Genomic DNA, 15,962 nt, shown 5'->3' on the forward strand with positions numbered 1-15,962 from the left:
CTCTGGCTTCTCCCATCTAGTCATTGTTGAATCTACCTTACTGTGAATAATTGGCATCTGAACCTTCCTGACTAATCTCCCATAACAAAATGGCTTTGCTGCTGTAATGACAGAGTTGCCACTGGTGTGGGCGCACAGTGAGTGGGGACCAGAGACATAGTTCTCCCCTGTGGGGTCCAACTGCGAAGCTCGACTGCCATCAGCCCTGTACAGGCTTCAAACAGCCTGTTAAAGGAGCCGGTTGTGTTTTTATTTAAAATCCTGCGACCGTGGGGTCTGGACCCAAGATGGTAGTGTCTTTGATTAGCAACAGCCACGAGGGGTTGCAGACTCTGGAGAAGTAAGGACTGGCTCAGGGTACCTGAAAACAGGAGAAAACCCCTGTTTTAGAAGGAGAAACAGAAGAGATGACCCACAGCACGTTGACCATGGTGGTGGACCACTGAGTGGCTCTGTGGCCTAGTAACACACTGTTGGCAACTCGAGGTGAGGAATGTGGCTGTGGGAGCACTGGGAATGAATCAATGGAAACTTGGAGACTCTGGGTGAACTCTTTTGATTCTCTTTCTCTGACTGTAAAAGGTGCCTGGGAATTTCTGATGATGGTGAATCTGTCTGCCTTAGGGCTGCAACTCCTCAGCTACAGAGCCCTTCGCTGGTCTGCCACAGTGGTTGTCGGGCATTGGGCCATCTCCTCTGCTTCTCCTTCTCAAATGGGGTGTGTTCTCTTTGTGTTATGTTGCCCTGCACCAGTCCTCTCTTCCCTGGAGTCTGCAACTCTTGCATTTGCTACACTAGCCTCCCTCAAGGTACAAGGGAGTATCTTGTCTGGCCCTGGGGATTTATCCACCCTTATTTTCTTTAAGTCATCAAGCACCTCCTCTTTAATATGAATAGATTGCATGACCTTCACTGCTTGTTTTACTTACTTCCCTAGACTCTGTGCCAGTTTCCTGAATGAATACTGATGCAAAAAAAAAACATTTATGAACTCTTCTGGCTCAATACATAATCATCTACTCTGATCTTCAAGGGGACCAATTTTGTTCCTTTTGCTCTTAATATACTTGTCAAAACCCTTGGGATTTTCCTTCACATTGTCTGCCAAAGCAGCCTCATTCCTTCTTTTAGCTGTCCTGATTTCCTCCTTGTTTCTACTTGCATTTTCTATACCTCACAAGTACCTAATATGCTTGTTGCTGCCTATACCTTCTATACACCTCTCTTAATAAGATCCTCAATCAGTACCTCTCGAAAACCAAGGTTCCCTCTGCCTGTTAACTTTGGTTTTTATCCTGACAGGAACATGCAAACTTTGTAATCTCAAGGCCTTCCACTTCCCAAACACGTTCTTGCCAGAAAACAACTTAATCCAATACACGCTTTCTAGATCTTTTCTCATTTCGTCAAAATTGGCCTTTCTCCAGTTTAAAGTCTCAACTCAAGGATCAGACCTCTCCTTATCCATAATTAACTTGAAACTAATGCCCTTATGATAGCTGAACTCAAAATGTTCCCCTGCACATACTTCTGTCTCCTCTGCTATCTGGTTCCCTGATAGGAGATTCAGTATTGCACACTCCTTAGTTGGTTTCTCTATATATTGATTTAGAAAACTTTCCTGAACACATCTGATGAACTCCAAGCCATCCAGCCCTTTTACAGCATGGGAGTCCTAGTCAATATCTGGAAAGTTTAAAATCTCCTGCTGTCACAACTTGTGACACAACTGTGCAGATTTGTTCCTCCAAATCTCCAATTTGCAATTCTCCTTTCCATACAATGGAATTAAATAAATTATGAATGAAGTGTTGTTTTTGAACGAACTGAATTGATGACTTTTTTAAAAAAAAAAATGCATGGAAACTAAAAGTTTAAAAATTTTAATGAGTTCAGCTTTACATTTCTTTCTGCTAACCCATTTCACATCCACTGTGTACCGTTATTGCTGGTTTTGAGTGGCAAATGTTGGCTGGAATTTTTTTAAAACTTCATTGGAGTAAAATTATTTTTAGAGCATGATTTTCAAGTTCAGAATTTTAAAGATCAAAATTTAAAAGGTAAACTCTTTCCTATGTCCACCAGGGCTGCTCTCAAAACTGATAGTAGCTGCTGCATTTGACCTTTGTTTTACAGTGTAGGATTTCCCAAAGCTTCTCTGATGTTCCTGCTGGATGGATCACTCTTGATTTGGCAAAATCTCAATGACAGCTTGTATGTGTACCCAGTGAGGCTCAGGAAATTCTCTCTGCTGATTGCAAAATTTGATGATTATTGGCTGGATGCCCAGGTTGAGGAAATTGTCCTGTATCAATCTTGTACAGCACAAGTGATTAATCACTGAAATAAGGGGAATGCTGTTTTACTTGTGACCTTTACTGTGAATTTGTATGAAGGGAATATTAAAAAGTTGGAAGTAATCTCTTTTTAACTATTTATTTCTCATCAGCCCTCAATATAGTAAAACCCCTCGTATCTGGCACCTATAGGAATTAGTAGATGCCAGATAAGTGCATTTTCTGATTGCTTGAGACTTGCTTTAGCTAATGTACCTACATTTATGAATAAACAAAAGACAAAAATACTATACTGTACTTAGACTGAACAAACTTCATTTGCATACTATATAAATCTTTAAAGCATTTAACTTTATTTTTAGTTACATTCTTTTATTCTTACTTATTTTATTTTTAAAATTTATTTTTGATTTTTTTTGTGCCAGTTGCTTGCATTCCAAATACCAGTGGTTTTACTGTCATTGAAATAACTAATGCAGTGAAGTATAATTATGATCAAGCCCGAAACGTCAATTGTGTATCTCTGGCTTTGACACTTTGGTGGTGGCAGTTATGGCAAATGTACGAGAGGAAATGGATAATGGAAGAAAGAGAGGAATGGCTATGATGGCAGAAGGTGGTACAACCTCAATATCAGACAGTGATGCATCCAACCAGAATGCTCTCCACAGTACACCTGTAGAGGTTATGAAAGCCTTGAGGGATATACCGAATCTTCTCCGACACCTCACAAAGTATAGCTGCTGGCGAGCCTTTTTAGTGATTGTATCAACATGGAAACTCCAGGACAGATCCTCGGAGATGTTGACACCCAGGAAATTGAAGTTTTTTTTTTCACCCTCTCCATTACTGAGCCCTCCATGAGGACTGGGTTGTGTTCCCCTGACTTCCTCCTAAAGTCCACAATCGTCTCCTTGGGTTTGCTAATGTTGAGTGCAATCTTGTTGTTGTGACTCCACTCAAAGTGTTGCTCTATCTCTCTCCTGTACACTTCTTCACTGTGGTGTCATCAGCAAAATTGTAGATAGCATTGGAATTGAGCCTGGTCACACAGTCATGGGTCTATAATGAGTAGAACAGTGCACTAAGCATGCATCCTTGGGGTGTGCCTGTGTTGATAATCAGTGAGGAGAAGACTTTGTTTCCAATTCATACTGACCATCGTCATCCGATGAGAAGTCAAAGATCCAGTTGCAGAGTGGGGTACAGAGGCCCAGTGTTTGTAGCTGCTTGACCAGCATTGAGGGAAGGTTGACAGGGGGTGTTACCCCACAGGCTAATTTAGACAATGTTCTCCGAATACTTGGAAAGTATTTTTAGTGTCCAAATTCTGTGCCTAAGTTGATGATTATTTGTATTTTTAATGTAGCAAGTATGGTATAACTGAGTGGCTTGTTGAATGTTTTTTGAAGGGCATTTCATTGTCATTCCAATTGGCGGGGTAGAGTAGTTTTTGGGTTAGCAGTGCTCTTCCATTGAAGGATGCTGTGGATTAGATGTGTTTGTATACTGTGATGTTCTCATCATTACAAATGACCAATTTTAATTTTAATTCCATATTATTAACTAAAGATAAATTTCACAGCTTCCAATGGTTCTTTAATGTGTCTCCAGATTGTGTGTGCAGGCCTGCATTTTGGTAGTATGGGAATTTAACTACTATGCCATTACCAGCATACTTCAACATAGAATGAACTGCACCATTTTTCAGGGAGTTATAATAGTATAAAAGCTGAAGATGTTAAAAATTCTGAGCAGTTTAGGCTGGCACATGTGGAGAAAGATACAGGGCTAATGTTTCAGGTTATTGCCTTTTATCAGAATGGTGGGTAAAAAGGAAATATCTGTGATAGCCTGGAGATCAAGGTTGTCTAGCCTGATCTTCATTCCATCCGATGGAATGCAGGTTGAAACACTGAGTCACCTGAAGAGTTCAGGTTTTTCCAAGCTTCATTAACTGAAAACATTTTATTTTGGTTAGCCTTGAAGTTTCTCTCCATTGTTCATTTATATTACCAATTTTATAACCATCTATGAAATGTTGGACACATGATAAAATAATTGTTGCGGTGTTCCTGATTTAGTGACTGAAATAACTTTCTTTGCATGTTCTTTTGATTTGCTGCATGGAAATGTCTCATTCCAATTTGTATTTAGACAGGTAGATGGTGTGGAAGATTTGAGTCGTGGATTTCACAGCTTGTAGAAACTATAGTATTTGTGCGATCCATATTTAATACTAATGTGACCTTTGGGTTAAACCTGGATGGTCTTAACATGAGATCCTTGCCATGTCAACACCTTACAGTCATTTAAATTTGAATGGGTTGCTTTACTAAATTTAAGGAGTAGGCAATTCACCCATTTATCTCTGCAGTTTCTGTTACAGCTTCTGGTATTTGATTAAAATATGGATGCACTTCTGAATGCTGAGTTTATTGATGTATTTTTAAATTCTGATTCTCTGGATGGTGTTTTTGGCAAGATGAAACGAGATATAATATATATTTCTATTTATCTATCAATTGATCTATCTATCTATTTATTTATGAGTATTTAGTAGAGGAAGTGAGGAGCAGGAAAAGACAGCTCTGACCTCAAAATGAATCATATGGCGAGCATGAAAATCAGTGATTTTTTAAAAAATCTGTGCCAAAAAACCATGATCCTTTGGAACCTGCTTTCAATGGCAGAATGAGAAACAATGGTAAGAACAAGTTTTCTGTTTTCAAGCAATTTGCAGCCTTAATTTGGCGTCATCCTATTTTTCTCAATAACTCGAATCTTGCACTTGAATTGCATTTACATAATAACACAGGAGACTATTTCACTTTTGGGTCCATTCCTATACTCAGGAGAGCCATTTAAAAAAAAAAATCACTTCAATGTATTTTCTCTCACACATTCCCATCAAGAACTCTTTTGGTTCTTTTATTGCCATAAGTCTACACTGAGGAGTATTTTACAATAGTTAGTTGATCTTACAGCACAGCTTTGGGATATGAATGGAAACTGGAGCTGAACCTATGTTTCCATAAGAAGAATGTGAAAATTATACAGATGGCACCTGTAGTCAGTTGAATCTGATCTTCGAGCATTGAGGAATACCCTGTCCCATCTATGTAATCCTGAACACTCACAAGGCCACACTAAATAAATGGGGTGAGGTAACTTTCAAAGCATAGAAGCGTGTTTTAAATCAGTTCTTCATGGGAACTCTGCCAGTTTTGACAAGATGTGAAGGTATAGATTTAGAATAGGAAAATCTGTACCTTCTGTGTGCAATTGTTCATAAAACAGGCAGCAAGGCCAAAGTGCACATAGTAAACAACCTTGCATTCTTGATTGCCCACTGCAACAGGAGTTCTTTGTAATGCGCGTTGAAAGAACCAAAGACTTGTTGATCCAAACCAAGTCTTTTATTAACTAAAAGACTGGAGCATATCACAAGTAGGTCGACCAGTCCAGAATGACCTGGTCTGGCTAGAAGCAATCCTTTAAGACCTGCCAGTAGGTGTGGCTACACTCTCAGCCAATCACAGTCACCCTACACAACAATCTGTACATATACACATTGGTGATAGAATCTGTACTATCACACTCTTTAAATTGATTATTTGGAAACTGCCATTTCAACTCCTGGGGTTGATTTGGGCAATGAATTATGGTGGGGGGTTGTGATCTGAGAAATGTATACTTTGTCATTAGGATTGGGTATATTGGACAAGTGTAATAATTGGGGAGCCAGAGAAGCACAAGTGCAACTTGACTTTAGTCTGAAGGAATGACAGAAACATTTATAATCTCCCCCGTTGCATTGCAGGCACAGGTGTGTCCTTTCACTAACCCAGGTGCAGAATTTTGCCCTCCTACAATATATAGTTGAGGTTTATGTGCTTGGAAAGGGCATTTTGCACTTGGAAATCGTTTCATACATTGTATGCCATTTACATAACTAAACACAGTAATACCTACAAATGCATCATGCAGAAGGAGAACAGTGACACAGCTTCAAGAAAAATGCTTTCTGGATTAAATTTGTGTGATCCTTCTATGTTGCTTTGAATGGAAATTCTTGCTTCCATGGTTTCTAAATACTTTTCCTCTCTGTTCACTACATATTACCTTTGCTCATGCAGCAACTATTATTCCTGACTGCACTCCATATTTTTGTCCATCTTTTGCCCCCACATGTATTTTACTTGATTGTGAAAAAGGTAATTGGAGATGTATGGGACTTACTCCACACCTTTTGCAGTGGCAAGAGAGAGGGGGAGGGGTTCTAGAAGATACTTTTGGTTTCTTAACACTATTTCTAGGAAGTGGTAGATCATGATGCACTTTTATTTCACAGCATTAGACCTCAGCATCAAACACCATATTCTATCTGGATTGCAGCTAAAGCCAGTGGGAGGGTGATATGGGGATCCTACACAGAAGAAAAGAAGATTACAAAACTCCTTACAAACAACAGCTTGCCACATTCATGGCCTTTTATCATCCGAGATACTTCAAAGTAGTGATACGAAACAAAATATGAAGATTTGTATGAGATATTAGGACAATTTTAGATTGCACTGTACAAATAATGTTCTCTACATATGGTTGAAGCAAAATGTTCTGTTGTGAATTGAATGGTTTCTGACGGAACATGTCCTGAACATCCTGTATGACCTGTGCCAAATGACAACTATTTGTTTGCAAAAACCTTCTTGCAGAATTGCAGTCACATCCTGCATTAGACTTCACTTCATCGAGGTGCAAGATTTTATGCCAGGTGTACCTCGGTGCTTCTGTTTATTTTACCCACTCATCTCTAAAAACTCTGCATCATGATTACCACTTCCTAGAAATAGTGTTAAGAAACCAAAAGTATCTTCTAGAAACAGAACAATTTAAATTGTACAATATTTTTCCTTTGAAATTCAGTCACTGAATACATTCAATGTTGGTTTTATAGATTAGGGAAACCAAAGGGGATATGGTGTGAATGAAGGAAAGTAACAATAGAGGCACAGTGACTAATAGCAGAGACAAAGGAAATTGCAATTGCCCAAGAGACCAGAATTGCTGGCAAACTAACTTGTTATTTTTTCTCTTTCCCATCAACCCTGAAATGTTAAGTTCATTTTCCATAGTATGCCCTGCTGTGTGTTTCCAGAATGTTCTGTTTTTATTTCAAAAAGCTGCTGCATCCTTTTGTTTTAGCTTCAAAACAGTTACTGGCTCAAGGGCCAGCCACACAAGGCATCAACACGTACATTTAAAAAAAAAACAATGGCTGTGTTCATGATTTGACATCTTGAGTTGAAATTTGCTCTTTTCAAAAGATGAGTTTAATTTCTAAATCAAAAGACCATGGATGTCTAAACAATCATAGCTGCAAATCAAACTACCAAAGGTACATAATCTATAGACCAGCAGCTTCGCACATTACTTCCCCCAGCAACAAATTAACTGATGTGGTCTGTAATTTGCTGCAGGTTGATTGTTTGACACATGAAAATCCAAACTTGTTTTGCAACCAAAAAAAGTAGTAGCACTATTTCTCAACTAATGATGATTCTGAAGTAAATAATTCTAATTAAAATTCTTCAAATTGTGATGGATTATGTTAATTTTATATTGTATATAAGTTTTAAAGGAGATTAAAAAAATTTTAGTTAGGTCACAAAATAATACAAACACTTCACAACATCGATCTCATTTAAAATGCCAGACAGTCCAGGCTCCAGTACCTTTGCAAAAACTTTGAAGAATGCCTATAGAGACTTCACACGTTGGTGTTAATTGGACATGCTGTGGAGTAAAGGATTATTGTTTTGGAAAGCAACAGATGAACAGACTCAGAAGATTGGGTCCAGTGTCACAGTCTGTCTGTGTCTGAGTTTGCTGTTCTAAGAGGGTCATGTGGTTTTGTGTGTGTGTGTGTGAGAGAGAGAGAATTCAGTTCAGTAGCAGCAGCTGGGACTGGAACAGGACAAGCTGGGAAGCTTGTGGAAAAACACCATTTTGGAAGATGGGTTGTGAGTTCTGACTATAGCCTATTCAAAGCCCTTACGGTCCATACAAGAGGAGATAGTTGGCTATGTGGTGTTTCACCTGAGGTAAGGGAAACAGAAAATGAACTCTGTGGATCTGAAAGAAAAAGGTTATCATCTGGAAAACCCTTAAAAGGACAAGTTTCTTTGGCAAGATACTGAAGTGTCTGATCGGAAGGAACCTGTTTGTGTCCAATGAGCAACAAATCTTTCTCGGAAAACCCACAAGAACCTTCCTGAGTGGTAACCATTTACCTTTCAAGCACCAAAGCCTGGTGAAAATTCATAAATGTTAAATTCTATGCACAATATAAAAATTGCCTTCAATCAGTAAACCGAGAAGTGAGATTGGATTGTGAATCAAACTTTTCTAAACTTATACACACATTACATGCATGTGCATTTAGAATTAGAAAGGGGTTAAGTTGATAGTAATAAATTAGAGTTTGATCCTTTTTTTCATGTTTAAAGAAAATTAAAAGCAAGTTTTGTTTAAGTAACCATTTGTCTTGGTGAATTTCTGTTGCTGCTGGGTTTTGGGGTCCTCTGGGGCCTTCACAATATGAAATAATATACTGTGAGCTGCTACCCTATAATTGGTTTAAAAAAAATGATTGGACTTAAAAATACAAGGTGCTAAAGGAGAACTGTTTCAAAACATCTCATTTATCAGGATCTTTGGGTCATAATGTCCCTAATTTTAAAAGAATATGTAAAGCAAGTATGTCATTCTGAAGCACAGAAGTTCTGGAGAAACTCAGTAGGTCATGCAGTGTTCATAGGAAGCAAAGATATATAACCAGTGTTTTGGGCCTCAGCCCTTCATCAAGGTATGAGCAAAAAACAGGCAGGCACCTGAATTAAAAATGTGGAAGTAGCAGGGAAGAAGGGGTTGGGGAGGAGCACAGATCAGTAGGCAAGAAGTCATAGGTGGAAGGTCATGGGTGGGCCTACTTTTTGGTTATATATCTATGGATGCTGGGTGACTGGCTGATTTTCTCCACAACTTTTGTGTATTACGGTAAACTACAATCACAGCATCTGCAAACTTGTTTAACTCTGTCATTCCATAAGCTACATTTGACATTTTTATTCATCATGCTAAAAATAATAATTTGGCAATGAAGTTTCAAAGCTAAGATAATGCATAAACTTGCACACAACAATAAGAAACCAATTTTTAATGCCAAGTACATATAAATCCTAATGTGTGCTCTGGGAGCACATCTCTGGTTTGATTTTTTTTCAATGATTAATATTTTTTGAAACTGCAGAATTTCAAATCATCCCAATAGGCCATTTATATGTCATCTTGAGCTGTATTTTGACTGCTGTACTTGAAAATTCAAAATAATCCAAGTTTGAGCAAAAGAATAAATTGAATGGAAAGTCTCTCTCCTTTGATCTTTTCAGTCCTCCAATAAACTGAATATGGGATTGAAATAAGACCCACTACAGCAGCTTGTGGATTTGAGCCCAGTTAGTAATCAAAAAAAATTGCACTTGTGGAGGTGCACTTCCTCATGGTGAACCGGCCCCGTTTGTATCGCCACGTGGTAGGGCAGCCATGGGGGATTGGTGTCGTCAGAGGTTTCTCTCTTTCTCCAGCATCCCTTCCAGCATGCACCCTGGGCAGTGATTATTATGTCACAATTCACCAGGTGACTGAGCTCATGCTGCCCTTAAAGGGGCGCACTGAATTTGAATAAAAACCGTCATTAACGACCCTCAATGTGGTGGCTGTGTTTCTTCCACTGCTCACACCGCACACCGCCATAGTGGTGACCACAATGAACCCAGATGTTTTTTTGGACTCAAAACACCATGGATTCAGCAGAGATTAACGCTGTCTCCATCAAGCTCCCCTCCCCCCCGCCCTCCCGTTTGGACTGTCAGACCGAGAATGTGGTTCGGGCACAATTTCAACTCCGCAACATCTCATGATGTTCTATCGTGTCCTGAGCGCTCTGGACCAAGATTCGACAGTGAAGGTGGACGACATCATCCACCACCCCCCCAGCTACGGCAAGTACACTGCCCTCAAAGACCTGCTACTTGGAACTTTTGGGCTAACTCCCCAGCAACGGGCTTCCAGGCTCCTTCACCTAGATGGGCTTGGGGACCATAGTCCGTTGGCACTGATGGATGAAATGCTGGCCCTGAAGGAAGACCACAAGCCTTGTTTTCTCTTCCGCCAGATATTCCTGGAACAGACGCCGGAGGACATCCAGCTGCTCCTCCCAGATGAAGACCTCGAATTCGAGGAGAGCAGCAGCCTGTGCGGATGCCCTCTGGTGCACTAAAAGGGAGAATGTGGCAGCCATCAACCAGGTGGATGACCAGGAGCCAGCCGACCGCAAGCCGCTCCTAAGACCAAGCCAGAGGAGGTCCAGTTGACCTGGTGTTTCTACTACCAGCGCTGGGGAGCGCACGCCCATAAATCCTGTCAGCCCTGTGGGTTTCAGGGAAACGACCAGTCCAGCCGCCATTGATGCTGCGATGGCTGGCCACACAAACAGCCTCCCTCATGTGATGGACAAATCCACCGGCTGCCAATTCCTGGTGGACACAGACTGAGCTCAGCGTCCTCCACCCCCCCCCCCCCCCAGAGTATTAGAGACTCGAATCCGATCTCGAGGTCCAACCCTGCGGGCGGCCAACGGCTCCACCATCAGGACCTATGGAACTCGCAGGGCACAGATCCAGATCGGGAAGGATTCTCCATGGGCACTGCGCTGTTAGGGGCTGACTTCCTCAGAGCTCATAGCCTACTGGTTGACCTGAAGGACAAAAGACTGGTCAATGCCCGAATATTCCATTCCACCCGACTGGACACAGCAGAAGCCTGCAGCCCTGAAATCGCCACTGTAGCTGCCGCCAGGGACGAGTTCGATATCCTCCAAGTATTCCCCACCATCTTAGAGCCACGGTTCAATGCCGCCCTGCCCCAGATGGGATCTTCCACCACATTGCCACACAGGGCACCCCGCTGCATGCTAAACCCAGGCAGCTGCTGCCCGAGAAGCACCAGCGGCAAAGGAGGAGTTCCCCAGACTCCAGGAACTGGGAATCATCCGGCGCTCGGACAGTGCCTGGGCATCGCAGCTCCATTTGGTCCGTGCGGGGACTACCATCAGTCGAATGATGCAACCACCCCCTACAGGTACCTGTTGCCCCACATACAGGACTTCTCCGCCAACCTCCTCAGCGCACGGGTCTTCTCCAAATTGGACTTTGTGTGGGGATTCCATCAGATCCCTGTGCATCCAAATGATGTGGGTAAGATGGCCATTATCACCCCCTGAGGCCTCTGAGTTCCTGCGTATGCCCTTTGGTCTAAAGAACATGGCCCAAACATTCCAGTGCCTCATGGACGCAGTTGGAAAAGACCTGGACTTTGTGTTCATTTACCTGGACGATATTCTCATTGCCAGTCGCACCGCGACGAACACAAAGCCCACCTCCCAACACTCTTTGCCCAGCTGGCGAACTTTGGCCTCACGATCAATGCGGCCAAATGCCAGCTCAGCAAGGAGTCCCTCCAGTTCCTGGGGCACACCATTTCGGCGGCTGGGGCCACGCTGGCGCTGGAGAAGGTAGCGGCTGTTCAACGATTCCCCAAACCCTCTACCCTGAAAGGCCTCCAAAACTTCGCAGGGATGGTGAACTTTTACCATTGTTTCATCCCTGGGGCACGCGCACCATGCACCCATTTCTCACGTTCATGGCCACCTAAGAAAAGACTTTATCAAGGTCAGAGGTGGCGAACAAGGCTTTCATCATGACAAAGGAGGCTCTAGCCAGTGCCATGCTGCTGGTGCACCTGCGGCCGGAGGCACACATGGTGCTCTCTGTGGACTCCTCAGCTACGGCAGTGAGGGGAGTTCTGGAACAGTGGCTGCATGGACAATGGTGCCCATTGGCCTTTTTCAGAAAGCACCTGTACCCACCGGAGCTCAGATACAGTGCCTTCGACCAGGAGCTCCTGGCGCTGTATTTGGCCAACCACCATTTCTGCTACTTCCTCGAGGGAAGGCCGTTCACAACCTTCACGGATCATAAGCCCTTCACTCAAGCACTGGCGATGGCCAAGGATCCATAGTCTTCTCGACAGCAGGGCCTCCTCTCGTACGTGTCTGAGTTCACGATCGACATCTGACACAGGGCCGGCAAAGACAATGTAGTGGCGGATGCGCTCTCCCGTCCAGCCATCAACACTCTCGTGCCCGGCCAGGATTACGAGCAACTGGCTCAGGCACAGAGGAACGATGTGGAGATGCAGGCCTTGCAGATTGCCATCTCGGGCCTCAAACTCAAGGATGTCCAGGTGTCCAGCAGCCCAGACACATTGCTCTGCCCGGTGGTACCACCGCACTGGAGGGCGAAGGTCTGTACCAGGTGCCAGACCTCCAAGGTCCAGCGACACAAGCGAGCCCCCATCCAGAACTTCGACCCGGTGGTTCGCAGATTCCAACACATCCACATTGATGTTGTTGGGCCCCTGCCTGTGTCCAAGGAGACTCGTTACCGCATCACGGTGGTGGATCGTGCCACACAGGTGTCCGGAGGCTGTCCAGATTAAGGAGGTCTCCGCAGAGACTTGTGCCAGGACTCTGGTCAGCCAATGGATCACCCGTTTCGGAGTCCCGGCGCACATCACTAGCAACAGAGAGGTGCAGTTCACGTCTACCCTGTGGACTCGTATGGCGAAGCTCCTGGGGGTCAAGCTCCACCACACCACAGCATACCACCTGCAGTCCAACGGGTTGGTGGAGAGATTCCACAGGCATCTGAAGGTATCACTTATGGCCAGGCTCTCTGGACAGGACTGGGCGGACAAACTACCCTGGGTCCTCCTCGGGATTAGGACAGCACCCAAGGAGGACCTGCAGACTTCAGCAGTGGAGATGGTCTAAGGCACACCGCTTTCCCTGCCAGGTGAGTTTTTCGGCCCACACCCTGACACCATGGCCACCGACAAAAACCTGCTGGCGGACCTACGCAGGCGACTGGCCTCCTAGCTCCCCCACCCCCGGCACGCCACAGCACCCGGCCATTTCTCGTCCCCAGAGAGCTTGACTCAGCCCAGTTCGTTTTCGAGCAGAGGGGACCACCAGGTGCACCACTTCAGCGACCATATGTGGAGGCCATACAAAGTCTTCCGGTGGAACCTTAACCCTGGACGCTGGGGGGAGAGAGGAACTTTTTATGGTGGACTGCCTGAAGGCAGCTGATCTGGACACATCACAGCCGGTGCAGATGGCCACGCCCAAGCGCCGAGGCTGGCCACCAAAGCGACAGGATGTGTAGCCGGTTCTGGGGGGTGTTGTGTGGTGGCGCACATTCTTATGGCGAACCGGCCCTGCTTGTATCACCTCGTGGTGGGACAGCCATGAGGAAATGGCGTCATCAGAGGTTTCTCTCTGCCTCCAGTATCCCTTCCAGCGCACACCCTGGGCAGCGATTATGATGTCACAATGCACCAGGTGACTGAGCTCATGCTGCCCTTAAAGGGTTGCGCTGAATTTGAATTAAAACAGTAGTTAACGACCCTCAACGTGTTTCTTCCACTGCTCACACCGTCACAGTGAAATGCCTCAAAATTTTATTAGAATTTTGCAAAAAGTGCAGGAAAACAAAAATAACTGCACAACCCAGCATTAATTTGACAATGATTTTGAGAAAGTAAAGACACATCCTTCCACATCCTTTGGGTAGCTAAGAGCTACTAGATGTGGCAGCAAAAAATTTCACCTCCTTTAGGGGTTTGTTACTCTTAATTTCAATCTCCATCAGGAATAAAACGCAGGTAAAATAATAGGGCGAATCCAGGGAATTACAGACTGGTGAGTCTTGCATCAGTAGTTTGAAAAATATTGGAGAAGATACTTAAGGATAGGATTTATGAGCATTTGGAGAAGAACAGTGTACTCAGGGATCACCAGCATGGCTTTATGAGGGAAGGTAGTGCCTCATGAGCCTAATTGAGTTTTTTGATGAGGGAACATAAGAAATTGATGAAGATAGGGTGGTAGATTTGGTCTATGTGGATTTTTGTGAGGCATTTGACAAGGTCCCCCATGAGAGACTCATTCAGAAAGTTGTGAGGCAAGAGAATTCATGGAACCTTGGCTCTATGGATTAAAATTTGGCTTGCATATAGAAAGCAGAAAGTAGTAGTGGACAGAAAGTATTCTGCGTGGAGTTCTGCAGGGATTGGTTCTGGGACCCCTGCTTTTTGTGAATTTTATAAATGACCTAGATGAAGAAGCAGAAGAATGGGTAAGTAAGTTTTCAGATGAAGGTTGGAGGAGTTGTGGATAGTCCTGATGGTTGTCGTAGGTTACAAAAGGATATAGACAGGATGCAGAGTTTGGCAGTAAAATGGAAGATGGAGTTCAATCTGGATATGTGTGATGTGATGCATTTTGGAAGGACAGAGCAGAATGCTAGATACAGGGTTAATGGACATATACTTAACAATGTGGATGAACAGAGGGATCTTGGGATCTGAATCCATACATCTCTCAAGGTTACCATGCAGGTTTTATAGGATAGTTAAGAAGGCCTATAGGATACTGGGCTTCATTGATAGGGCGATTGAGTTCAAGAGTTGTGAGGTAATGTTTCAACTCTACAAATGTATGGTAAAACCACACTCTGAGTATTGTGTTCCATTCTGGCCACCTCATTATAGGAAGGATGTGGAAGCTATGGAGGGGGTGCAGAGGAGATTTACCGGGATGTTGTCTGGGTTAGAAAATTAGTCTTATGAGGTTAGTAGAGCTCATACTTTTCTCTTTGGATGATGAGAAGGGGCTTGATAGAGATCTTTAAGATTCTGACAGGTGTAGATAAGGTGGACAGCCAGTTCCTTTTTTTCCCCAGGACAGGAATAGCAGAGGACATCTGTACAAAGTGAAGGGAAGAAAGCTTAGGGGAGACATCAGGGTTAAGTTTTTGTTTGTTTTACAGAGTTGTATTGCCTGGAATGCCTTGCCAGAGGTGCTGGTGGAGGCTGAAGTATTAGGAACATTTAAGAGACTCTTAGGCACATGGATGGTTTTGAGGTAGAAAGGATTTAATTTTTTTTGTAGCAGTATATTGGTTGGCACAACAAGAGCTGAAGGGCCTGTACTGGGTTGTAATGCTCTGTTTTATTTTCTAATCAACCATGACCTACCCACAGTCTGGTGAACGTTGACTTATTGCCACTAATGCATCAGCTTTAACTTCTGCAGCACAATTAGCGTAGCAATAAGTGCAATGCTGTTACAGCGCCTCCGACTTGGGCACGAATCTGGCACTGTCTGTTAGGAGTTTGCACATTCTCCCCATGTGTGCACAAATTTCCTCCCACCCTTCAAAATATATAGGGAATATAGGTTAATTGGGCAGCATTTGCTTGTGGGTCTGAAGGGCCTGTTACCATGCTGTATGCCTAAATAAATAGGCAATGAAACATCCTTTTGATTATCGTCTCACCAATGATATCAATCAGAGCCAACATTCTAACAGAAAAAATAAAGCACTTCTGTTTTTTTCATTTTCCTAGTAAGGTGGAGTTGCAAACTAAGTGAAAAAAATCCATTTCATTGCAGTTATTTTTCTTCCCCATATTATG

The 15,962-nt window shown here is 43.3% G+C and overlaps 1 protein-coding gene across 8 annotated transcripts in view; it reads left to right on the forward strand.

Moving 5' to 3' along the window:
* Window positions 1-15,962, forward strand: part of LOC138757434 (tyrosine-protein kinase Tec-like) — a 159,489-nt gene that overhangs the window by 38,258 nt on the left and 105,269 nt on the right. Inside the window, exon 1 of one of the 8 annotated variants that reach the window (XM_069924707.1) lies at window positions 4,914-5,004. The exons of 6 other annotated variants lie outside the window; for them this stretch is intronic. In XM_069924707.1, the coding sequence (XP_069780808.1) occupies window positions 5,002-5,004 (3 nt within the window). In that variant the 5' untranslated portion in view covers window positions 4,914-5,001. Of the gene's footprint in view, window positions 1-4,913; window positions 5,005-10,065; window positions 13,277-15,962 lie in introns of those variants that run through there. One more of the 8 variants, XM_069924706.1, reaches the window with a different exon arrangement.

This window comes from Narcine bancroftii, chromosome 3 (genome assembly GCF_036971445.1).
Source record: "Narcine bancroftii isolate sNarBan1 chromosome 3, sNarBan1.hap1, whole genome shotgun sequence".
Taxonomy (NCBI): domain Eukaryota; kingdom Metazoa; phylum Chordata; class Chondrichthyes; order Torpediniformes; family Narcinidae; genus Narcine; species Narcine bancroftii.